At 36.6% G+C, this 26,110-nt stretch overlaps 1 protein-coding gene across 3 annotated transcripts; it reads right to left on the minus strand.

The window, feature by feature from the left end:
* LOC116132196 (tetraketide alpha-pyrone reductase 1-like) lies at window positions 1-25,329 on the minus strand. 3 transcript variants are annotated; one of them, XM_031417854.1, is made up of 5 exons: window positions 25,125-25,329; window positions 24,721-24,890; window positions 1,186-1,377; window positions 922-1,084; window positions 1-415 (listed from the first exon to the last, which is right to left on the minus strand). In XM_031417854.1, exons 1-5 carry the CDS (start codon window positions 25,246-25,248, stop codon window positions 357-359), a joined length of 708 nt encoding a protein of 235 aa, XP_031273714.1. In that variant the 5' UTR covers window positions 25,249-25,329; the 3' UTR covers window positions 1-356. The 3 variants fall into 3 exon arrangements, with proteins under 3 accessions (XP_031273714.1, XP_031273713.1, XP_031273715.1); XM_031417853.1 differs by having other exon boundaries at window positions 1-418; XM_031417855.1 differs by having other exon boundaries at window positions 1-418; window positions 25,150-25,326.
* Between the last annotated feature and the right edge of the window lie 781 nt (window positions 25,330-26,110).

Consider the following 26,110-nt stretch of genomic DNA (forward strand, 5'->3'; position numbering starts at 1 on the left):
TTCTCTTCTGAACTTATCCAATTATATTTTTTGAGGGAATTTATTCCAACTATATTCACGGAACCTGTGCCTGTGCAAATTTGCGTATGATAAAGTAATGGCAGTTTGGATAAGCACTACATAAATCATCCTTCTCTCTCGATGTTCATATTTTTCTTACTTTACATCGTAAGTAGTTCCTCTTTTAATTTCTAATGTTAATGTACTAGCTATGTAAATTCTGCTTTGTATATATAATGAATCTTTGAAGTTCTGCTTTCAGCAGTCTTAATCTTCTGCATGGATTAGTTTATATAGATAGTTTATATGCGTAGCATCTAACCTTTTTTATCAACCATGGTTGTGGATAAAAAATTTCAACACGGTAACCCTGGATACCTGATATTTTGGCTCGTATTGCCTATCATCTTCCAACCTGCTATAAATAAAGAGTCTTATTAATATGGATGATCATCTACAAAACAAACACTTTTAAGGATGACTATAAATCCTGGCTTGACCCATCAATTAGGATCATATAACATTATGCCAAACAAACACTTTTTATTCATAATAGCAGAAACAGTTCACTTGATTGGGTTGAGGAAACATTGAATCAAGACTTTCATTAAATCCATAACAAACTTTCTCAGCTGCAAAATTTTAACAAGCAAAACCTTGGAGTTTCTAGAAACTTTCTCAGCTCCACAATACACATAATTATTGCAAAATGAGGATGGTTGGAGATTTGTAGATACAGGCAATCTGAATGTAAGTATAGGCAAAATTCAAATTCTCATAATTATCCTTAATTATGAGATTTCTCAGTTCTTTTTATTAGACAGACTTGCAATGGTCTTGCCTTCCATATATCTTTTTAGAGGGCTTTATGCTTAAGAAAGTATTGAGGTTCGTATATCCTCACAGATATTTAAAGAATACCTTTTGCAAGGTTGAGAATTGGCTCCACACTTGAACAAAGTGTTGGCTGTAAGAAGGGACCAATCACCAGTTCTGGATTTATTGCAAACAGATCGATTCCATTCTCTTGTGCAAACTTCCAGGCAGCCTCCTCAGCTAAGGTTTTGGAAAGTGCATACCAGAGCTGATAAAACCAAAAATTTTAGAATAAAATTAAAGAAGTTTCTGTGTGATGAAAAAGCTTACATTAAAATAGTTACACGAGGAATTAGCATATCTACAAACCTTTGATTTCTCACAAAAAGATGGACCTGAAAACCACGTTTCGTCAACTATAACATCAGGAGCTAGAGGTTTTCCGTTGAATGCAACTGCTGCCATAGAAGATGTTACAATCACCCTTTTGATAGATGGAACTTTAGCACAAGATCTAAGCACATTAAGTGTTCCCTTCACTGCAGGGTTAATCAACTCCTCCTGTAATATTATTTTATCAAAGAGGAAGGCAAAAAAGCAATGCTCAAAATCCAACACATAATTGGCTTCATACTGGCATTGACTGGTCTGTGAACACATGCAACCGAATTTAACTCTGGTTTAAGCAAATTCAAAATGCAAGAATAAGAACAGAGGTACCTGTGGATCAGTGACATTGCGAGAAAAAGGGGATGCTGTGTGAAAAACACCTTTACATCCTTCAACTGCAGAATCAAACGATCCTTCTTCCGTTAAGTCTGCTTTAAACAAACGAAGCCTTTCCTTAGCTCCATCAAGAGTAAGTAAGTGCTCTGTTTTCTTGGTATCCTCTGTAGCATATGTTAGGGGAATACGCTATTACATGGAGAAATTATTGGATCGACCACTTTCAGCAGTCAAAGAGTCAGAATTTGCAAGATAAATAATTTAGTTAACCCTTTTGACTTCCAATATGATTTAAGAACTTTAAACATAAAAAAATAAAATAAAATAAAACTGGGCAAATATTCGGCATCAATGAAACTGAAACTCGGCGAAAGCCATGATGCTATATAACCTGATGCCCCAGTTAAACACACTGCCTTGTTTGTTTCAGTCACACTCATCTCTTCTCTGTGATAATACAGTTTCTCTCTTGCTGAACCCTCACAAGCGTTTGTGTCTTTGTTGACAGTTTCTTCGTTGTTAAATGACTAAATGGTAGTCAACCAAATGAGTAGTCATGGTTGACCAAACGGTCATTTCATAGGACAAGTTTGGTTCATTATTTTGATACTTTTTAGAATAATATTTTGAAAAAAATTAAATTGGGCGGGTATTACTATGTAGGATTTAAAAATTAACAAAAATATCCCCTATATTTGTTTATTTACTAAACACCCCTATAATAAAATATTAAAAGTTAACAAAAACACCCCCAACCTACCCATTAAATACGGGCAGTTGGTCACCACCGTCGGAGGGTTGCTGGGTGTTTTTGCAATTTCTAAAAAAATATTTATGGGTGTTTAGTTAAACTAACAAATTTAAAGGGCTTAAAGAAATTGAATAATATAGAATAATATTTTGAGAATAAGTTAATTTTATTGTTTAACTTTATTGAGAATACTAATAATAGTATTTCCAAAAGTGTAACAAACGGAGCCATAGTCATTTGCATTCTTTGATTTCAAGAGAGAATTGTCATTTGTTGAAGGTTTTAAAATCCTTATTTTATAATAGTGAAATCCTCCTACGTTTACCTATGGAAATTAAAATCATAACTAATGCTCCCTCTTTGTAGCATTCAAGAGCAAACCATAACCACACATTTCACTTGACCATAAAGTGATCATTTGGCCAAACTTTAACCACTAATCTGTTTCGCTATCATTTAGCCACTTGGCTAAATCTCAACCACTCATTTAAAAAACACTATTTGGTCAAACCATAACTACTCATTTGTTTGACTACCATTTAATTGTTTAACTAAATCTTTGTCACTCAGTTAAAGAGTTTGGGTCAACTCACTTCTAGGGTTATATTTGGGTTTTGATAATTGTTGGATTAGACTCATTATCAAAGCCCAAGTATGACCCTAGAAGAAGTGAGTTGACCCAAGCTCTTTGAATGAGTGATGGAGACTTAGTCAAATTGCTAAATGGTAACCAAGCAAATGAGTGGTCATGGTTTGGCTAAGTAGTGCTCTTTAAATGAGTAGTGGTGATTTAGCTAAGTGGTTAAATGGTAGCCAAACAAATAAGTGGTCATAATTTAGACAAGTGATCACTTTATAACTAAGTGAAATGTGTGGCTATGATTCGTTCTTAAAAGCTAAGGGCATTGGTCATGGTTTTCAATTTCCCAGGAAAGTATAAGAGGATTTCACTCTTACAAAATACGAATTACAACACCTTACAAATGAGAATTCTCTCTTAAAATAAGAGAATACAAACTCTCTTTGCACAAAAAAAGAGAATACAAGGAAAGATGAGATAAGAAGAGGAAACAAGTGAATATGAGTTCTCAAGTTTTTTCTTTTTTTTTCTATATAATTAAAACCATAACTAATGCTCTTTATTTATAGTTTTCAAAAACAAACTATAACCACTCATTTCACTTGGTCAAATCATAACCACTAATTTGCTTGGTTATAATTTAGCCATTTGACTAAATCTCCATCACTTACTTAAAGAGAACTATCTAGCCAAACCATGACCACTTATTTGTTTGGCTACCATTTAGCCACTTGATTAAATCTGTACCACCCAGTTAAAGAACACCACTTGACCAAACCATAATCACTCATTTGTTTGGCTACCATTTAACCATCTAGCTAAATCTCCACCATTCATTTAAAGAGCAATCCCCACCACTCATTTAAAGAGTTTGGGCCAAGTCACTTCTTGAGTCATATTTGGGCTTTGATAATAAGCTTAATCCAACAACCCAGAAATTAAAATGGTTTGATTGGTTTTGCTGATGTGTCGTAACTTGACACCACTGCCTCATTGTCAACAGACACAGTTCAACTCATGGAAACATCTTCAGTTGTCCAGCAATACTACCAATTATATATTTTACTTAAAACTTTGCTCATAATAGGCATGATATTGCCTAGAATAAGACAGAGAAACACTGCTCGACTTCAAAAGTGGCCTTGATTTTCCTAAAGACAGGCTCTTGTTATGGCAAGGATAAAAGGGAATAACTTGTGACAACCAAACTGGGAGCTGTCATGCTAAGCAATGAGAATGCCCATTACACAAATTGTACTATTACTAACAAGATAATTGGTAGCATTATTCGTATAACTGAAGATGTTTCCATTGTTGCAACACAAGAGTTCTTTTTCTTCAAAAAAGTTAAAAGCATAAGTTTCAATGGACAAGACAAAAAAAGAAACGCGAATTTTGTGAGAAATCACATGCCAGATTACAGATTTTTTTTGCAGCAGGTTGGTTTCATAAGGTGCAACAAGAAATTACATGTCTGTTTGGTTTTTGAAGTAGAATTACTCATCAGGAAAAAGAACCTATGAAATTAAAATCATAACTAATGCTCCCTCTTTATAGTCTTCAACAGCAAACCATAGCCACCATTTACTAGGAAAATAAAATAAAACCATAGCCTCTTACAAAATATGGATTACAACACCTCGACAAATGACAATTCTCTCTAAAATAAAAGGATACAAACTCTCTGGCAAACAAAAGGGAATACTAGGAAGATGAGGAAGAAAGAAGAAACAAGTGAATTGAGTTCTCAAGTATTTTTTTTTTTTTTTTTTTTTTTTTGGATAATTAAAACCACAACTAATACTCTTTATATTTAGTCTTCAAAAGCAAACTACAACCACATATTTTACTTGGTCAAATCATAACCACTCATTTGTTTGGCTACAATTTAGCCAATTGGCTAAATCTCCACCACTTACTTAAAGAGAATTATCTAGCCAAACCATGACCACTTATTTGTTTTGTTACCATTTAGTCACTTGATTAAATTTGTACCACCCATTTAAAGAACACCACTTGACCAAATCATAATCATTCATTTGCTTGGCTACCATTTAGTCATTTAGCTAAATCTCCACCACTCATTTAAAGAGCTTGGGCCAATTCACTTTTTGGGTCATATTTGGGTTTTGATAACAAGCCTAATCCAACAACCAAGAAATTAAAATTGTTTGAATGATTTTGCTAATGTGTCATAACTTGACACCAGTGCCTCATTATCAATAGACAGAGTTCAGCTCATGGAAACATCTTCAGTTGTCCAGTAATACTGTCAATTATATCTTTTACTTACGAGTAATACTACATCAACAACCCTTTCTCACAAATTTTCTCTCACAACCCTGACGTGGGAGCTCACAATTGGTCAGCTTGCAATTAATTAGTGCAACCTATACAAGACCCATGTGGGACCAATTATGAACTGACCAATTATGAACTGACCAATTACGAACTGTCATGTCAAAGTTGTGAGAGAAGGTTGTTAGTGTGGTATTATTCTTTATTTAATACTTTGCTCATAATAGGCATGACTATTGCTTAGAATAGGATAGAGAAACACTGCTCGACTTCAAAAGTGGCCTTGATGGTCCTAAAGACAGGCTCTTGTTATGGCAAGGAAGGATAAAAGGGCACTGGAGCTGTCATTGCTAAGCAATGTGAATGAATGCCTAATACAAACAAATTGCACTATTATTAACAAGATAATTGGTAGCATTATTCGTATAACTGAGGATGTTTCCATCACATGCACTGAAGTAATGAATTGCAATAGGCCCTAAACCATAATGTACATTGTGCGGTCTCCATTGTTGCAACACAAGAGTTCTTTTTCTTCACAGAAAGTTAAAAGGATAAGTTTCAATGGGCAAGACAAAAAAAGAAACACGAATTTCTGTGTAGAAATCACATGCCAGAATCCAGATTACAAATTTTTTGTGGTCAGATTGGTTTCATGAGGTGCACCAAGAAATTACATGTCTGCATTTGATTTTTGAAGTAAAATTACCCATAAGGAAAAAGAATAAATGCAAATTGATTACATCACCAGTTTCAACAAAGTGATTACATATTTTTTTGATAGGTATGGACTACATCAATCGTCCATGAGAGAACTCAAAATTTATGAGCTGTGTGCTTGTGCTTCTGCTATGAAATCAGTTGAAAGCAATCAATATGGTGGGTAATTTATATTCAAAGCAGAATATAAAGAGTGATGCAAGTAGATCATAAAAGTAACAAAAGGCACAATTTGCATAGCAAGTACATAGGATGGAAAATCAAAGACAAAAATAACGATTAATTATGCTTCAAATTGTTCCTACAACGTCTAGCCACTATGTGTCCTAAATATGATAATCTTTCAGCAGTTTTATCAGCATAACCCATGTAGGTATCCCACCAGGACCTTCTGATTGCGATAACTGTGTAAGGAACAGAGATTCCTGCAACAAATCCCAAAACAGTGCTCAAGTAAAGAATCCATGTATCAGTAGAGCTATTGCTGCTGTCAATATCAATCTTCTTATCTTTATCAGAATCATCAGCTTCACACTTTACTGTAAGGGGAGCTCCACAGAGACCTGAGTTTCCACCAAAACTAGATGCTTCGAAAGTCGTCAAATGTTCTGAGTAAGGGATCCTGCCAGATAACTTATTATTTGATAAGTTCAAATAACCCAAGAAATCTAAAGAAGACGTGCCTGCCGGAATTGGACCTGAAAAACAATTATCAGACAGATCAAGGGATGACAATTGCTGGAATTGTGAGATGCCTGGAGGAATTTGGCCACTGAGATGGTTTCTTGACAGGTTTAAAACTATCAAACCCACCAACTTTGAAATTTCTTCAGGAAGTTCTCCAGAGAAGTTGTTTCCAGAAAGGTCTATAATTGTCATAAGAGAAAGAGTCCTTGTGTACGTTTGAGACTGGTTTTTTAAATTTACAACATATCTTTCTTCATAGTAGTGCCCAACGCTCATCCCATAAAATAGATAACTGTTACGCTTTTGCACTTGAGTCATGGATTGAAGTTCCCCAAACGTAGGCGGAACACTACCATTAAAGTCATTTTCCGCCAGGTCCAAGACCTGAAGTGAACTCAATTTTGAAAGAGAGGAGGGAAGTTCTCCAGAAAATCTGTTTGACCTCAAGCTCAGTATCCTAAGATATGGAAACCTATCTCCAAACCACGGAAGAATTTTACCCTTCAAACTGTTGTTTCCAAGATCCAAAGTCTCCAAAGACAGCAAACTCTTGAATGATAATGGAATTTCTCCTGAGATCTTGTTGTTGCTTAGGTGAAGTGACCGAAGATTATACAAGTCGCCCAAAGAACTTGGAATTTCCCCTGACAGATTATTGTTTTGTAAGTCTAAAACCTGTAGTGTAGAACTGTTCGCTATGCTTGAAGGAATTTTCCCAGTTAAGTAGTTCCTTGAAAGGTCAATCACACCAATTGAGAACATCAGTCCAACAGACTCAGGAATTGAACCAGATAGTTGGTTGCCTGAAAGTGAAAGAAAACTCGAATACGACAAGTATTCACCGATAGTCTCCGGAATAGGACCAGAAAATTCATTGTTTGAAAGAGCTAGTTGATAAAGAGGGAAACTCGGCAGAGGAATAGATCCTTCGAAGATGTTAGAGCTCAAATCAATCCAAGCATAAGCCCTTACATTTAGCGGATTTGGTAGTTGACCTTGTAACTGATTGAAAGAGAGGTTGAAATCATTCATACTGCCAGAAAGGTCCCAAAACCAGTTGGGTATGGGACCCGAAATACTAGCTTTTGAGAAATCAAGAAACTCGACCGCTCTTTGAGATTTAAGCCAATATGGAAATGACGGACCCAAACGACAGGAACCCAGGTAAAGAACCCCAACCTGGAATGGAGGCACCCAATTGGAACTGACATTCAAAATGAAAGAGTTTGAAGACAAAACCAAAGTTAGGAGTTTACTGAGCTTCGAAAAATGCACTTCAGCAATAATACCCGTCAAATTATTGGAAGAAACATCTATATGTGACAACTCGGAGAGCTGCCCTAAAGAATCTGGGAGAGAACCATTTAGTCTATTCCCTTCAAGAATCAGTTCAGACAGATGTAACAGTTTACCCAAAGAAGCAGGGATGGGACCTTGAAGTAAGTTATTTCCTAGCTGGAGTTTGACAAGACTACGAAGCTGACTCAACCAATTTGGCAATTCGCCTACTATTTTATTGCCTGCCAATATCAAATACCTCAAACTAGGCAAAGGACTGTTGGCTCTACAGTTATCAGTTACTTCGAGGAATGTAGGTAAACTTTTGGTTAGGTTATTGGCGGTCAAATCTAAATATATCAAGTTGCAAAGCTTACCAGTGGAGCTAGGGAGACCGCCCTCAACACCGTTGCGGATCAGACGAAGAAAGCGGAGAGATGTCATATTCCCGATAGTGGCAGGAAGTTCTCCATGCAACTGGATGAATTCCAATTTGAGATATTCAGCCATTCTCCAGCTTCCCGCAAATAGCTGAGAAGAATTACCTGTAAGATTCTTATTCTCAGCAAGGTCCACAGACCTCAAGTTTTGTAGCCCCGGAAGACCAAGTGGTATCTGTTGAATGGTGATACCATGCTGGAAATGATGAAGTCAACGCACGGTGGGAGTTGCAAGATTTTGGCGCCACGGTTTGAAATGCTACTGTGCATGAAGAAGTTGTTTTTGGTCACTGTTTAAGAAATATTTCAGTGATGTGTTTAGGTGAATTAGGTTGACAAAATGATGTATTTTGATATGTTTGTACGTGCATTAGTTGGAGTGTTTGGTTTAAATTTTAAATTTGCAGCTTTAGGTGGAACAGTGGCGTGTGCTTTGTATAAATCTACCCCTGTTTTTTGAATGTAAAACAGAGCAAATTTCAGTTCAGATTTTCTCTCTCTACAGCTCTCTCTCACGTCAGTTTTTGGTCCTCTTTCCTTAGTATACTCCAGCTCTAAAAACCAACAGTATCGTCCCATACAAATCGCTTAAATATAAATTAAAGGACTCGAGGCTGCTGATGTTTGAAAGCCAATTAGGTATTTCTGAGTGGAAGTTATTAAGACTTAGGTCTAAGACAGCCAAGGAGGTAAAATTAACAACATTAAGAGATGACTTGAAACTGCGAAGGCTACAAGAAGACAGATGCAACTCAGATAAAGATGGAAGCTTGTTTAAGGGTACAATCCAATCTGATCCTACCTTTGATAGGTCAGTCCCTTCCATTTTTAAATATTTTAGTGACTCAAGACCTTTCAGCCAATCAAGACTGCCAGCAGAAACTGAATTGTCAGAGGAGAGATCAAGATACTGCAGGCTAGAGAGGTTTCCGAGATTTTTAGGAATTGCACCGCTAAAGCCAGCTTCTGATAAATTTAGATATCGCAAATTCTTTGCAGATCCTATGAACTTTGGAATTGAGGTGCCATTGAAATAGTTAAAACTCAAGTCTAAACGTCTCAAGTTCTTGATCTTTGTCAAGGATGGTCTGATCTTCCCACCCAAACGCCACTCAGAAGATGATGGATCCGGGTTAGGTAGATCAATTGCAATAACAGCTCCAGTTTTGTTGTTACAAGTTATTCCACTCCACTGACAACAACTTTCTCCTTTCCATGACGCAAGCCGGTCCTTGGGATCATCAAGGCCACTTTTGAAGTCGACTAGAGCTCTTCTATCAGACTCTAAGCAATAGGCATTCCCTTCGGGAAGTAGGATCACTATTAGTAAAAAGATGATTGACAGCATTATTCGTATAACTGAAGATGTTTCCCTCAGTTGCCCTCTCAAGTTCTGAACAATTATAGGCCATACACCATAACATATGTATTTCTCGCAGTTCTTGCAAGTCATTTAGTTGTCTGAGTCAAAGGATGACACAAAGAATAATTGGCGTATTCATCACAATTATATTGGTCTGGCCGGCATTAGATAGCATAGAAAGTGACAACCAGTTACAAAATAACCCTCTTATCAAGAAAAGAAGAAAAGAGTAATGCCAAAAATAATGTACTAATAAATTTTTTCTGCAGACGGAAGTCAGTGACAAACTAATCTGGCCGGCATTAAATAGTATAGAAAGTGACAACCAGTTACAAAATAACCCTCTTATCAAGAAAAGAAGAAAAGAGTAATGCCAAAAATAATGTACTAATAAATTTTTTCTGCAGACGGAAGTCAGTGACAAACTAATCTGGCCGGCATTAAATAGTATAGAAAGTGACAACCAGTTACAAAATAACCCTCTTATCAAGAAAAGAAGAAAAGAGTAATGCCAAAAATAATGTACTAATAAATTTTTTCTGCAGACGGAAGTCAGTGACAAACTAATCTGGCCGGCATTAAATAGTATAGAAAGTGACAACCAGTTACAAAATAACCCTCTTATCAAGAAAAGAAGAAAAGAGTAATGCCAAAAATAATGTACTAATAAATTTTTTCTGCAGACGGAAGTCAGTGACAAACTAATCTGGCCGGCATTAAATAGTATAGAAAGTGACAACCAGTTACAAAATAACCCTCTTATCAAGAAAAGAAGAAAAGAGTAATGCCAAAAATAATGTACTAATAAATTTTTTCTGCAGACGGAAGTCAGTGACAAACTAATCTGGCCGGCATTAAATAGTATAGAAAGTGACAACCAGTTACAAAATAACCCTCTTATCAAGAAAAGAAGAAAAGAGTAATGCCAAAAATAATGTACTAATAAATTTTTTCTGCAGACGGAAGTCAGTGACAAACTAATCTGGCCGGCATTAAATAGTATAGAAAGTGACAACCAGTTACAAAATAACCCTCTTATCAAGAAAAGAAGAAAAGAGTAATGCCAAAAATAATGTACTAATAAATTTTTTCTGCAGACGGAAGTCAGTGACAAACTAATCTGGCCGGCATTAAATAGTATAGAAAGTGACAACCAGTTACAAAATAACCCTCTTATCAAGAAAAGAAGAAAAGAGTAATGCCAAAAATAATGTACTAATAAATTTTTTCTGCAGACGGAAGTCAGTGACAAACTAATCTGGCCGGCATTAAATAGTATAGAAAGTGACAACCAGTTACATTGTGACCTTAGTTAGTTAGTTGACTCCAGCTCAGTAGACTAACTAGTGTTACTGTGTTGTATGTAAAGAAACAGTTTATTCAATAAAAATCAGAGTTCATTTTCCCCAACAGAGCATCGAAGCTTCCGCTTCTTGATCAAAAATCAGATCAATTAATACCTACTTTTCTGAAGAGAAGAAGTTACATATTTAACTCAGCCGTTTGTATAGCGGCTGCTTTGCAGTTATTTAATGTAATCTTATCTCTTTATGAATTAATAAAAAGGGATTGAATGTGAAGTTGTATTATGACACATGTATGAGTTTTTTATGAGTGAAAATTATCTTATCTCATGCATGTGTTCATCTTTATGAAATTGGAAGCCTGAGACTTGATTTGTTTGGCTTCCAATTTCCAACAAAGCATCTGTTTAAGCCTGAATTAACAATAAAATTCTTATCATACAAACACTTTACTATCTCAAAGAAGAATGTAACGAGTAATGCAAGTAGATCATAAAAGTAACAAAAGGCACAATTTGGATAGCAAGTACATAGTATGGAAAATTAAAGACAAAATTAAGGATTAATTATGCTTCAAATTGTTCCTGCAACGTCTAGCCACTTTGTGTCCTAAATATGATAATCTGTCAGCAGTTTTATCAACATAACCCATGTAGGCATCCCACCAGGACCTTCTGATTGCAATAACTGTGTAAGGAACAAAGATTCCTGCAACAAATCCCAAAACAATGCTCAAGTAAAGAATCCATGTATCAGTAGAGCTATTGCTGCTGTCAATATCAACCTTCTTATCTTTATCAGAATCATCAACTTGACAATTTACTATAAGTGGAGCTCCACAGAGGCCTGAGTTTCCGCCAAAACTAGATGCATCAAAAGTCGTCAAATGCCCTAAGTAAGGTGTTATAATCAACCAGTAAACACAAACTAACCACCAAATCAAACAATCACAAAGATTCACACAAATCACATCAACAAAAAACACAAGATATACCGTGGTTCACTTATCCAAATTGAATAAGCTATTTCCACGTTGAGCTCCGGAAATAGGAGAGCTCGCTGCACTAATTATTTGTAAAGATCCAACCAAACGATTATAAGCCTATCAATCTCTCTTTGTTACAAGAAACCCACACCGTAACTTCTCCTAGAGACACTCACGGGCGTGTGAAACTCCTAAGAGCTTGGGATAAGCTTAATGAGGAGTTTGGGGCAGCAATACAACACGCAACATGCAATTCTAAACTTGAGAAGAGAATTTGAGATGCTTAAGATGCAAGAGGCTGAGTCTGTGTAGGAGTATGTGGATAGGCTGATGAATGTGGTGACAGATTAAGCTTCTTGGTGAAGAGTGACTAACAAGAGGATAGTAGAGAAGGTTTTGGTCAGTTTACCTGAGAGATTTGAGGCAAAAATCTCTTCACTTGAAGACTCCAAAAACCTGTCCCAGATCAGCTTAGCAGAACTTGTGCATGCTCTTCAAGCACAAGAGCAGAGGGAGTTGCTGAGGCAGGAAGACTCAATGAAGGAGTCATGATAGCAAGCCAAAACAGAAGGTATGCTGGAAGAAGGGAAGATGGAAGTTAACAACGAAGGAGAAAAAAATGCGGGACTGAGAACCTTTCCTCCTTGTCCTCACTGCAAGAAAAAGAACCACTCTGAAAATAGATGTTGGTTCAGGCCTGGCATAACAATGTTGGTCTTGTAAGCAGTTGGGACATGTAGAAAGGTGTGTGCAAGAACAAAGGAGGGCAGCAGGAGCATCAATCCCAGGCAGTAGAGAATCAACAGCAGACTCAAGAATTTGAGCAGTTGTTTATGGCTTCAGGATGTGTGGCTGATTTGATCAAGAGGTGTGGTTGATTGACAGTTGCACCAACCATATGTCACCAAACATGTCCAATTTCGTGACTTAGATCAAAGCTACAAGTCTAAAGTTAAAGTGGGAAATGGAGAGCTGCTGGAGGTCAAAGGCAAGGGAAATGTTTCTGTCCAAACCAAGTCAGGTACCAAGATTAATCTTATGTTTTTATTTGTTCCTAAAATCAGTCAAAGCCTACTTGTGTAGGACAAATGCTTGAGAGGAATTACTCTCTTCATTTTAAACTCCACATGTGTCATTATGGAAGTTATGGAATGGTTATATGAGAGTTAAGATGCAAAGAAAAACTTTCCGTGAGTGGGGAAAGGTTGTTTTTCAAAACCATTCAGCTAACATAGTTAGTAGAGATGTTAAGGTGGACGAATGTGTTGTTTGGAACTGTAAAAAATTAGGTAAAGTCAAGCCAAGCTTCCAGCAAGATTGAATGCCCAAAAGTCAGATTGAAGAAGTGAATACAGATGAAGTTGATGAAGTTCCAGTCAGAGGTACAAAGCCAATTCTGAAATTTAGAGAGGTGCAATGTGGTTGAGTTAGAACCAACAAGCTATAATGAGGCAGTCAAATCTGCTGCATGGAGAAGCGCAATGAAGGAGGAGTTCTTTTTAATAGAGAGAACAGGTTGCTGATATAATGACTAAGCATTGTCCAAGCCAAGTTTGAATATCTTCAGTTCAGAGTTGGTGTTTCCAGCAATGATATCAAGGAGGAGTGTTGAATGGTGATACCATGCTGGAAATGATGAATCAACGAACGGTGGGAGTTGCAAGATTTTGGCGCCACGGTTTGAAATGCTATGTGCAAGAAGAAGTTGTTTTGGTCACTGTTTAGAACATTTCAGTGATGTGTTTAGGTGAATTGGTTGACAAAATGATGTATTTTGATATGTTTGTACGTGCATTAGTTGTTGAGTGTTTGGTTTAAATTTTAAATTTGCAGCTTTAGGTGGAACAGTGGCGTGTGCTTTGTATAATCTACCCCTGTTTTTTGAATGTAAAACAGAGCAAATTTCAGTTCAGATTTTCTCTCTCTACAGCTCCTCTCACGTCAGTTTTGGTCCTCTTTCCTTAGTACTCTCGCTCTAAAAAACCAACAGTATCGTCCCATACAAATCGCTTAAAATAATTAAAGGATCGAGGCTGCTGATGTTTGAAAGCCAATTAGGTATTTCTGAGTGGAAGTTATTAGACTTAGGTCTAAGACAGCCAAGGAGGAAATTACAACATTAAGAGATGACTTGAAACTGCGAAGCTACAAGAAGACAGATGCACTCAGATAAAGATGGAAGCTTGTTTAAGGGTACAATCCAATCTGATCCTACCTTTGATAGGTCAGTCCCTCATTTAAATATTTAGTGACTCAAGACCGCTCAGCCAATCAAGACTGCCAGCAGAAACTGAATTGTCAGAGGAGAGATCAAGATACTGCAGGCTAGAGAGGTTTCCGAGATTCAAAGGAATTGCACCGCTAAAGCCGCTTCTGATAATTTAGATATCGCAAATTCTTGCAGATCCTATGAACTTTGGAATTGAGGTGCCATTGAAATAGTTAAAACTCAAGTCTAAACGTCCAAGTACTTGAGCTTTGTCAAGGAGGGTCTGATCTTCCCACCAAACGCCACTCAGAAGATGATGGGATCCGGTTAGGTAGATCAATTGCAATAACAGCTCCAGTTTTGTTGTTACAAGTATTCCACTCCACTGACACAACTTTCTCCTTTCCATGACGCAAGCCGGTCCTTGGATCATCAAGGCCACTTTGAAGTCGACTAGAGCTCTTCTATCAGACTCTAAGCAATAGGCATTCCTTCGGGAAGGTGATCACATTAGTAAAAGATGATTGACAGCATTATTCGTATAACTGAAGATGTTTCCCTCAGTTGCCCTCTCAAGTTCTGAACAATTAGGCCATACACCATAACATATGTATTTCTCGCAGTCTTGCAGTCCTTTATTTTGTCTGAGTCAAAGGATGACACAAGAATAATTGGCGTTTCCTCACATTATTTGTATGTTTGTACGTGCATTAGTTGGAGTGTTTGGTTTAAATTTTAAATTTGCAGCTTTAGGTGGAACAGTGGCGTGTGCTTTGTATAAATCTATCCCTGTTTTTTGAATGTAAAACAGAGCAAATTTCAGTTCATATTTTCTCTCTCTACAGCTCTCTCTCACGTCAGTTTTTGGTCCTCTTTCCTTAGTATACTCCAGCTCTAAAAACCAACAAGTGGTATCAGAGCTGTTGTGATCTTTCAGGACCTGAAAAAAAAACCTCTTAACAAAACTCAACACTATACGTAATCATCTTCATGGCAGCAACTCCAACTTCACTTTCTCCACCCATCTTCAATGGAGATCAGTTTCATGTATGGGCTGTCAAGATGAAGACTTATTTAAGAGGCCATGGGTTGTGGCAATACGTGGAGGAGGAGAAGCAAGTTCCTCAGTTGGGAGCAAACCCCACACTGAACCAAATCAGGATTCATGAAGAGGAGATGTCTAAAGCACCAAGGGCCCTATCTTACATACACTCAGCAGTGACAGACCAAGTTTTCACCAGGATTATGGNTTTTTTGAGATAATTAAAACCACAACTAATGCTCTTTATATATAGTCTTCAAAAGCAAACTATAACCACACATTTTACTTGGTCAAATCATAACCACTCATTTGCTTAGCTACAATTTAGCCAATCGGCTAAATCTCCACCACTTACTTAAAGAGAACTATCTAGCCAAACCATGATCACTCATTTGTTTTGTTACCGTTTAGTCACTTGATTAAATTTGTACCACCCATTTAAAGAACACCACTTGACCAAATCATAATCATTCATTTGCTTGGCTACCATTTAGCCGTTTAGCTAAATCTCTACCACTCATTTAAAGAGTTTGGGCCAATTCACTTTTTGGGTCATATTTGGGCTTTGATAATAAGCCTAATCCAACAACCAAGAAATTAAAATGGTTTGAATGAATTTGCTAATGTGTCATAACTTGACACTAGCGCCTCATTATCGATAGACAGAGTTCAACTCATGGAAACATCTTCAGTTGTCTAGTAATACTACCAATTATATCTTTTACTTACGTGTAATACTACATCAATAACTCTCTCTCATAAATTTTCTCTCACAACCCTGATGTAATAACTCACAATTGGTCAACTTGCAATTAATTAGTGGAACCTATACAGGACCTATGCGGGATCAATTGTGAACTGACCAATTACGAACTGTCATGTCAAGATTGTGAGAGAAGGTTGTTAGTGTAGTATTATTCTTTATTTAATACTTTGCTCATAATAGGCATGACTATTGCTTAGAATAGGATAGAGAAACACTGCGCGACTTCAAAAGTGGCCTTGATGGTCCTAAAGACAGGCTCTTGCTATGGCAAGGAAGGATAAAAGGGAATAACTTGTGACAATCAAACTGGAGCTATCATTGCTAAGCAATGTGAATGAATTGCACCATTATTAACAAGATAATTGGTAGCATTATTCGTATAACTGAAGATGTTTCCATCACATGCACTAAAGTAATGAATTGCAATAGGCCCTAAACCATAATGTACATTGTGCGGTCTCCATTGTTGCAACACTAGAATTCTTTTTCTTCAAAAAAAGTTAAAAGGATAAGTTTCAATGGACAAGACAAAAAAGAAACACGAATTTCTGTGTAGAAATCACATGCCAGATTACAGATTTTTTGTAGTCAGATTGGTTTCGTAAGATGCACCAAGAAATTACATGTCTGCATTTGGTTTTTGAAGAAAAATTACCCATAAGGAAAAAGAATAAATGCAAATTGTTTACATCACCAGTTTCAACAAAGTGATTACATATTTTTTTGATAGGTATGGACTTCATCAATCGTCCATGAGAGAACTCAAAATTTATGAGCTGTGTCCTTGTGCTTCTGCTATGAAATCAGTTGAAAGCAATCAATATGGTGGGTAATTTATACTCAAAGCAGAATATAAAGAGTAATGCAAGTAGATCATAAAAGTAACAAAAGGCACAATTTGCATAGATAGTACATAGAATGGAAAATCAAAGACAAAAATAACGATTAATTATACTTCAAATTGTTCCTGCAACGTCTAGCCACACTGTGTCCTAAATATGATAATCTTTCAGCAGTTTTATCAGCATAACCCATGTAGGTATTGACACGACCCGCCTCGACCCTCCCTACCCCATAAGCTCCGGGCGCACTTATGAGACTCGGGCAGTCGAGACATGCCATGTGGGAATAAAAAAAAAAACCTGTATTCTAAATACGTTTTTCATAAAAACATTCGCTTGGATTCGTTTTGAAAGCATAAACACATAAGATATATATATGTATACATTTGAAATCTGGAAAGCTAACTTGTACGTTTATAAAACCAAAAACGGATGGTATCAGAATATTCATACTTTTATAATCAACACAGGAGATAAAACATAAGTATAAAACATAATTCTGTAACGGTAACAAGCACGACATTTTTTTTACACACATGATGAGTCGATGACGTAAGGGCCCAACCTCTAGAGGAATCACTCCTCAGCACGACTCTTCCTGTGAAACTGGAGAAAAGGGTCTAAAAAGGGGGTGAGCTGAAATACTCAGTGGTGGGGGATTGGGGAGAGTTTGCAAAACATTCTTCAACAATAGTCATGGCATGCAATAGTTCTTATGAAATCCTGAAAACAACATGATTCTATGAACGTGTTATGGAAGTAACTAAATCATTCCTGTATGCATGTATAATCGTTCTAAAATGTGTCTAAGTACTGTAATCTCATCATTTAAGCTGAAAACAAATTCTGAATTATAGCTCCATTGAATGCTTAAAATTCTTTTTCTAGAAACTTAAAACATAACTGTAAGTGCTTATGCTTCTGGGAACAATATTTCATTAAGTCATGCTGCAACATCTATGTCATCACTCAAGAATGCATATGATTATGAAAATAATAACTCTTAGTCATGCTACAAACATCCAAACCATCATTCAATGAACACTCCTGACTCTCAAAACAAATCTGGTAACTAAATTTATAACTATGTGATGATATAAAATTGAAGACTGATTTTTCTGAAGCTATGCACTGATAACTGATTTTGGAATACTGTAAACTTTATGCTGATAACTGAAAATTAAACTGGATACTGTAGCTTTTACTGATACTGAAAACTATAAGCTAATATCTTATTTTAAAACTGTGGCTAAATTGAAGGCTCTCTTAACATCTTAAAACTCATATTGGGCTATCGCTCGTAGCAGATACTAAAAAACTGATGTGATTTTTGAACATTCTAAAATGATTCTGATGTTAATAACAGAAAACTTCACCGCAACTAGTACCCTGGGAAAATCTGTCATACCTGGTGGCGTCCCACATGCAGGCAGACGAGGGACGTACCGTTCTACCCGGCAAGGTCTATCATCGCGCGGGCAGAGCCTCAAAAACTGTCATACCTGGCGGACCACTCAACGCCAGGCAGAGCCAATAAAATCTGTCATACGCATGCGCAGAGCAAAAATCTGAAACTGTCATACCCGGCGGAATCCTGCATCGCTCGGGCAGAGCCAATAATCTGTATCTCTGGGGGATGGGTACTTCGTAGGGTGGTTGAAAACCATTTACTCTTATATATAGTCTAACATGCTTTTCTTCATGAAAAATGCATAGTTTGCTTGAAAAAATATGATATTTATGCCCAAGGGGGGAAAATATAGATTTATGAACATGCCCCAAAACTGACAAATCAACCCTTTTGTTTCTCATTTAGCATATTTATCCAAATCACTAAACTCTCATTTAATCATGCATCTCATGTTAATCTCAAGTAACATATATAAGTCAAGAACATACCACATATGTGCTTATAAACATGCAATATGACAATAATTCAAAAATCACACCAGGGGTGAAAACTAAAATTTCCAAACATGTTTTAAAACTGACAGTTTAACCCAGATTAAAAATTACTTTCAACATCACATTTCCATAGCATATGTCCCATCACTAATCATAAGTATATACGACATTTCATATAAAAGTAAATCATGCCATCGTATGAAATTCCATGCAAAATGGGGGTAGAATGCAAGTTTTAAAACATACTTTCAAAAACTGACAGAATGCACCCCTTCTCTTTTTCTTCTTACCAAGAAACCATCTACCAAGGCACGAACTCAACCCGTATACAATTCAACAAGTTCTCTACTCTCAAAATTTTATTCATATAGCGTGAATACATATAAATTCTATATACCAAACTTCATCAAACATTTAAAATAAAATCATAAGTTAACATGCAAACATGGATTTAAGCTTTCGGAAGAAGATTTGGTTTAATCCACTCACCAAATCAAGCTATAATTTCAATGGGGCATCAAGACAAAATATGTGACCAGTAATATTTTCAAGTCACTTCAGAATCAAAACTATTTAAAACACACATTTTCTAAACCCATTTAAATCTGCCAACTGTATCCAGAATTGAGGTTACTGGCTGTAAAATTCATAACAATTCAGCCCTAATCTAAACCATATGAAAACCCCAGATTAAACTAGACATAATAGGATTCACCAGAATTTAAAATCACTCAATTTGGATAAGTAAGTGCATTATTTCAGTTCTGAAAAATGCATGCTCTAAAGAAAACATGAAATTCCAGAATTTCATAGCAGAATTCAAAATTCATTAAAAAATCCAATACTTCGAATTTTGGGATGAAATCAATTTTCAGCCAATCTCTAATAAGTCTAAAACAAAATATCTGAAATTTAGCTTCATTTGCAAACCCGAAAAATATTAAAATTTTCAGAAGTTCGGACTGTCAGAATTTTACAGCATAAACTTTTATAACCAAAAACATACTTAATAAATCTTGGTTCTTTAGGATCAACATATATGCTCTACCCATATAAAACCAAGCATTAAATCTCCAATTTCAGTCAACAACACAATTCAGCCACCATATCAACATACTGCTCCCATAATTTGTTCTATCACAAACATTGTGGAATTGCATAAAAATGCACATATGCTTGTCAAAATAATCAATATATGAAATCCATATTTCCATACCCTTCATTCCAACTATTACTGCCACAAATAATTTCCAAACAAACCAGCCCTACCAAAATTAGCTGGAATTCTCAATCATCAACAAATCAAACAGGCGGAAACACAAATTCTGCTTTCCATTCAACAACATCGGTATAGGCATAATATTTATACATGCATGTCCACACTACTTCCAAATTTCATTATATAAAATCATTCACATGATGCCAAAGATAGTTTACAGAAGATGAATATAACCATACCAAAACTAAACAAATTGAAGGTAAGGCTTTATGCACAAACATAGAAATCATTCACTAAAACATGATTTTGTGCAAAGTTCTACTATTCCATTACAAACATCATGCTTGTAAGGATTCGCAAAAGCAAAGGACGGTAGTAAAAGGAAATCAACATGCAAGGGCATAAGCTTAAGTTTTTAAGGAAAATAGTTGAGATCACATCCACTATTCAACAACAGAGCTCCCTGCATCTCCCTCCTCTCTCTTTCACTCTACCATTTTTCAGCCGCACCCATTCCCCTCTCTTCTCCGTTTTCTTCTTTTCTTCTATGCTGGCGAAAATCAGCCTCCCTTGTTTTTTTTAACTCTTTTGGTCTGCTCTGCTTTCTCCCTCTGCTCTCGTCTCTTCTTTCTTCATTTGGGCCAAAATCAGCCCCTTTTCTTTCTTTTTTTATTTTTTTATTAACTTTATATTATGATTCTGCCCCTAGATTACAGGTAATCCCGCTAAACCCTACCACCATCAGCATTTTCTTCAAATAAACCTCCAGATTTTGCCCCTTGTTACGTGCAAACCCAGCAGCTTCCTTATTGCAATTTCATTCCCAATAAAACTTTTAAAACTAACAGAAATATCCTTCCATAAAAATAAAATCACACAGAATACGTAATATGTATTGGATTAAAAACGGGGTTTCACAGGTATCCCACCAGGACCTTCTGATTGCGATAACTGTGTAAGGAACAGAGATTCCTGCAACAAATCCCAAAACAAGCTCAAGTAAAGAATCCATGTATCAGTAGAGTATTGCTGCTGTCAATACAATCTTCTTATCTTATCAGATCATCACAGCTTCACACTTTACTGTAAGGGAGCTCCACAGAGACCTGAGTTTCACCAAACTAGATGCTTCGAAAGGCGTCAAATGTTCTGAGTAAGGGATCCTGCCAGATAACTTATTATTTGATAAGTTCAAATAACCCAAGAAATCTAAGAAAGAAGTGCCTGCCGGAATGGACCTGAAAAACAATTATCAGACAGATCAAGGGATGACAATTGCTGCAAATGCGAGATGCTGGAGGAATTTGGCCACTGAGATGGTTTCTTGACAGGTTTAAAACTATCAAACCCACCAACTTTGAAATTTCTAGGAAGTTCCCAGAGAAGTTGTTTCCAGAAAGGTCTATAATTGTCTAAGAGAAAGAGTCCTTGTGTACAATTGAGACTGGTTTTTTTAAATTTACAACATAGCTTTCTTCATAGTAGTTCCCGCTGTTCCCATAAAATAGATAACTGTTTATCTTGCACTTGAGTCATGGATTGAAGTTCCCCAAATGTAGGCGGATAATACCATTAAAGTCATTTTCCGCCAGGTCCAAGACCTGAAGTGAACTCAATTTTGAAAGAGAGGAGGGAAGTCTCCAGAAAATCTGTTTGACCTCAAGCTCAGTATCAAGATATGGAAACCTATCCAAACCACGGAAGAATTTACCCTTCAAACTGTTGTTTCCAAGATCCAAAGTCTCCAAAGACAGCAAACTCTTGAATGATAATGGAATTTCTCTGAGATCTTTTTGTTGCTTAGGTGAAGTGACCGAAGATTATACAAGTCGCCCAAAGAACTTGGAATTTCCCTGACAGATTATTGTTTGTAAGTCTAAAACCTGTAGTCTAGAACTGTTCGCTATGCTTGAAGGAATTCTCCCAGTTAAATTGTTCCTTGAAAGATCAATCACAACAACTAATGACATCCGTCCAACAGACTCAGGATTGAACCAGATATGTTGGTTGCCTGAAAGTGAAAGAAAACTCGAACGCCCCAAGTATTCACCAATAGTATCCGGAATAGGACCAAAAATTCATTGTTTGAAAGAGCTAGTACAACAAGAGGGAAACTCGGCAGAGGAATATACCTTTCAAGATGTTGGAGCTCAAATCAATCACGACATATGCCTTACATTTAGCGGATTTGGTAGTTGACCTTGTAAACTGATTGAAAGAGAGGTTGAAATCATTCATACTGCCAGAAAGGTCCCAAAACCAGTTGGGTATGGGACCCGAAATACTAGCTTTTGAGAAATCAAGAAACTTGACCGCTCTTTGAGATTTAAGCCAATTGGAAATGATGGACCAAACGACAGGAACGCAGGAGAAAGAAACTCAGGAAAAGAAACTCAACCTGGAATGGAGGCACCCAATCGGAACTGACATTCAAAATGAAAGAGTTGAAAGACAAATCCAAGTCGGAGTTACTGAGCTTCGAAAAATGCACTTCGGTAATAATATCCGTCAATTATTGGAAGAAACATCTATATGTGACAACTCGGAGAGCTGCCCAAAGAATCTGGGAGAGAACCATTAGTCTATTCCCTTCAAGAATCAGTTCAGACAGATGAACAGTTACCCAAAGAGCAGGGATGGGACCTTGAAGTAAGTTATCTCCTAGCTGGAGTTTGACAAGACTACGAAGCTGACTCAACCAATTTGGCAATTCGCCAACTATTTTATTGCCTGCCAATATCAAATACCTCAAACTAGGCAAAGGACGTTGGCTCCACAGTTATCAGGTACTTGAAGGAATTTAGGTAAACTTTTGGTTAGGTTATTGACACCCAACTCTAAATATATCAAGTCGCAAAAGTTACCAATGGAGCTAGGGAGACCGCCCTCAACACCGTTGCGGATCAGACGAAGAAAGCGGAGAGATGTCATATTCCCGATAGTGGCAGGAAGTTCTCCATGCAACTGGATGAATTCCAATTTGAGATATTCAGCCATTCTCCAGCTTCCCGCAAATAGCTGAGAAGAATTACCTGTAAGATTCTTATTCTCAGCAAGGTCCACAGACCTCAAGTTTTGTAGCCCTGTGAGACCAAGTGGTATCCTCCCATACAACTTGCTTGAACGTAAATTAATGGATTCGAGGCTGGTGATATTTGAAAGCCAATTAGGTATTTCTGAGTGGAAGTCATTAAGACTCAGGTCTAAGACAGCCAGGGAGGTAAAATTAACAACATTAAGAGATGACTTGAAACTGCGAAGGCTACAAAACGACAGATGCAACTCAGATAAAGATGGAAGCTTGTTTAAGGGTACTATCCAATCTGATCCTACCTTTGATAGGTTAATCCCTCTCATTTGTAAATATTTTAGTGACTCAAGACCAGTCAGCCAATCAAGACTGCCAGCAGAAACTGGATAGTGAGAGGAGAGATCAAGATACTGCAGGCTAGAGAGGTTTCCGAGATTTGGAGGAATTGCACCGCTAAAGCCAGCGTTTGATAAATTTAGATATCGCAGATTCCTTGCAGATTCTATGAACTTTGGAATTGAGATGCCATTGAAATAGTTGAAACTCAAGTCTAAATGTCTCAAGTGCTTGATCTTTGTCAAGGATGGTCTGATCTTCCCACGCAACCTCCACTCAGAAGATGATGGATTCGGGTTACGTAGATCAATTGCAATAACAGCTCCAGTTTTGTTGTTACAAGTTATTCCACTCCACTGGCAACAACTTTCACCTTTCCACGACGCAAGCCGGTCCTTATGATCATCAAGGCCACTTTTGAAGTCGACTAGAGCTCTTCTATCAGACTCTAAGCAAAAAGCATTCCCTTCAGGAAGTAGGATCACTATTAGTAAGAAGATGATTGATAGCATATTCGTATAACTGAAGATGTTTCCTTCAGTTGTCCTCTCAAGTTCTGAACAATTATAGGCCATACACATAATATATGTATTTGTCGTAGTTCTTGCAAGTCATTTAGTTGTCTGAGTCAAAGGATGACACTAAAAAGAATTGGTATATTCATCACATCGATATTGGTTTTGCCGGCATTAAACAGTATAGAAAGTGACAACGAGTTACAAAATAACCCTCTATCAAGAAAAGAAAAAAAAGAGTAATGCCAAAAATAATATACTAATATTTTTTTTTTTTTTTTTTTTTTCCAGATGGAAGTCACTGACAAACTTATAGCTTAATGGCTTAAAACAAAAATGCTAAAAATATTATTGAAATCTCAAGCTTTGGATTATGGTAAACCAAGACAATGAAATTTTAACATAGAGTTATTACAGTTTTGTTATTACTGAAAGAAGACATGCTTGGAGGAATCTGACCGAAGAAATTGTTATTAGAGAGATCAAGGGAAGACAATTGCTGCAATCTTTAGATGCTTACTGGAATTTGGTCGTTGATGTGGTTATTTGACAGATTTAAAACCACCAAACCCTCCAACTTCATAATTTCTTCAGGAAGTTCTCTAGATAAATTATTTTCAGAAAGGTCTATGCTAGTTAGAGTCTTGGTGTAATTCTGAAATTGGTTTTTTGTATTTACAATTAAGCTATCTTCAAAGTAAGACCACGAATCGAAACCCAAAAACGGAAAATGTTTATCCATTTGCACTTCAGCCATTGCTTTAAGTTTCCCAAATGTTGCTAACTTGGCAAAGACTCCAAATCATAATTGGCATTCATACTGGCATTGACTGGTGTTTGAACACATGCAGCCGAATTTAACTCTGGTTTAAGCAAATTCAAAATGCAGGAATAAGACAAGATGTACCTGTGGATCAGTGACATTGCGAGAAAAAGGAGATGCTGTGTGAAAAACACCTTCACATCCTTCAACTGCAGAATCAAACGATCCTTCTTCCTTTAAGTCTGCTTTAAACAAACGAAACCTTTCCTTAGCTCCATCAAGAGCAAGTAAGTGCTCTGTCTTCTTGGTATCCTCTTAGGGGAATACGTTATTACATGGAGAAATTATTTTATCTACCACTCTCAGCAGTCAAAGAGTCTCAGAATTTGCAAGATAAATAATTTAGTTAACCCTGTTGACTTCCACTATGATTAAGAACTTTAAACATAAGAAACTGTAATAAGAATAAAAAAAAAAAAAAAAATATGGGGAAAAATTCGGCATCAATGAAACTAAAACTCAGCGAAATCAAAGATAACATTGCTAACTTGGGTCGCGAACTGAAGCTCTGACCGTGTAGCCACGTTGGAGCAAGAACTTTACGAGCCATGATGCTATGTAACCTGATGCCCCAGTTACACACACCGCCTTGTTTGTTTCAGTCACACTCATCTCCTCTCTGTGATTATACAGTTTCTCTTTTGCTGAACCCTCACAAGAGTTTGTGTCTTTGTTGACAGTTATTTCTTCGTTGTTAATTTATTAGTTGGTTAAAGTTAGGCTCCCATTTTTCTAGTATTTTCCTGTTGATCTGGGCCTTGTGGATTTTCATCTTTTAAATCTGGGTTTTAGTAGATTAGCAGACCCAAGTTCATGAGAACTGCAGATGAATAATACTAATAACATACTATGTAGAACACTATTTGTCATATGTTATGCTATGTCAGAATCATCAAATGAAATGAAAATTTAACGTAGCCAATCCATTTTGAATCCCTAATATGGCAACTTCAATGATTCAGAAATACCCAAACTTATTTTTATTTTAATTCTTTCAGTCTTTCTCGTTATTGGCATGCAACCAATGTTGGATTAAGCCTGTTATCAAAGCCAAGTATGGCCTCAGATGTGAGTTGGTCCAAACTCATTAAATGAGTGGAGGAGATTGCTTTTTAAAAGAGTCCAGATTTAGTTAAGTGACTAAATGATAGCCAAGCAAATGTGTAGTCATTGTTTGAGTCAAGTGAAATGTATAGCTATGGTTGGCTCTTGAAGGCCATAGAGAAGAGGCATTAGTTATGGTTTTAATTATTAAAAAAAAAAAAAATGAAAACTCATCTTCACTTAATTCTTCTTTTTTTCTCATTCGTCTTAGTATTCTCTTGCTTCTTGCAAAAAGGATTTGTATTCTCCTATTTCAAGATAGAATTGTCATTTGTTGAAGGTGTTGATATTGATATTTAAAATCATAACTAATGCTCCTATTTATAGCCTTTAAGAATGAACCATAATCAGACATTTTACTTGACTATAA

This window comes from Pistacia vera, unplaced genomic scaffold (assembly GCF_008641045.1).
Source record: "Pistacia vera cultivar Batoury unplaced genomic scaffold, PisVer_v2 Contig25, whole genome shotgun sequence".
NCBI classification, from domain to species: domain Eukaryota; kingdom Viridiplantae; phylum Streptophyta; class Magnoliopsida; order Sapindales; family Anacardiaceae; genus Pistacia; species Pistacia vera.

What these genes read in the sequence shown, in the direction of transcription:
- LOC116132196 (XM_031417853.1), bottom strand. Translation starts at nt 25,248, where the DNA reads ATGAGTGTGACTGAAACAAACAAGGCGGTGTGTGTAACTGGGGCATCA. An exon ending in GCAATGTCACTGATCCACAG is followed by an intron (nt 1,378 to 24,720) that starts GTACATCTTGTC and finishes ATAATATTACAG; the next exon opens with GAGGAGTTGATTAACCCTGC. An exon ending in CTTTTTGTGAGAAATCAAAG is followed by an intron (nt 1,085 to 1,185) that starts GTTTGTAGATAT and finishes TGGTTTTATCAG; the next exon opens with CTCTGGTATGCACTTTCCAA.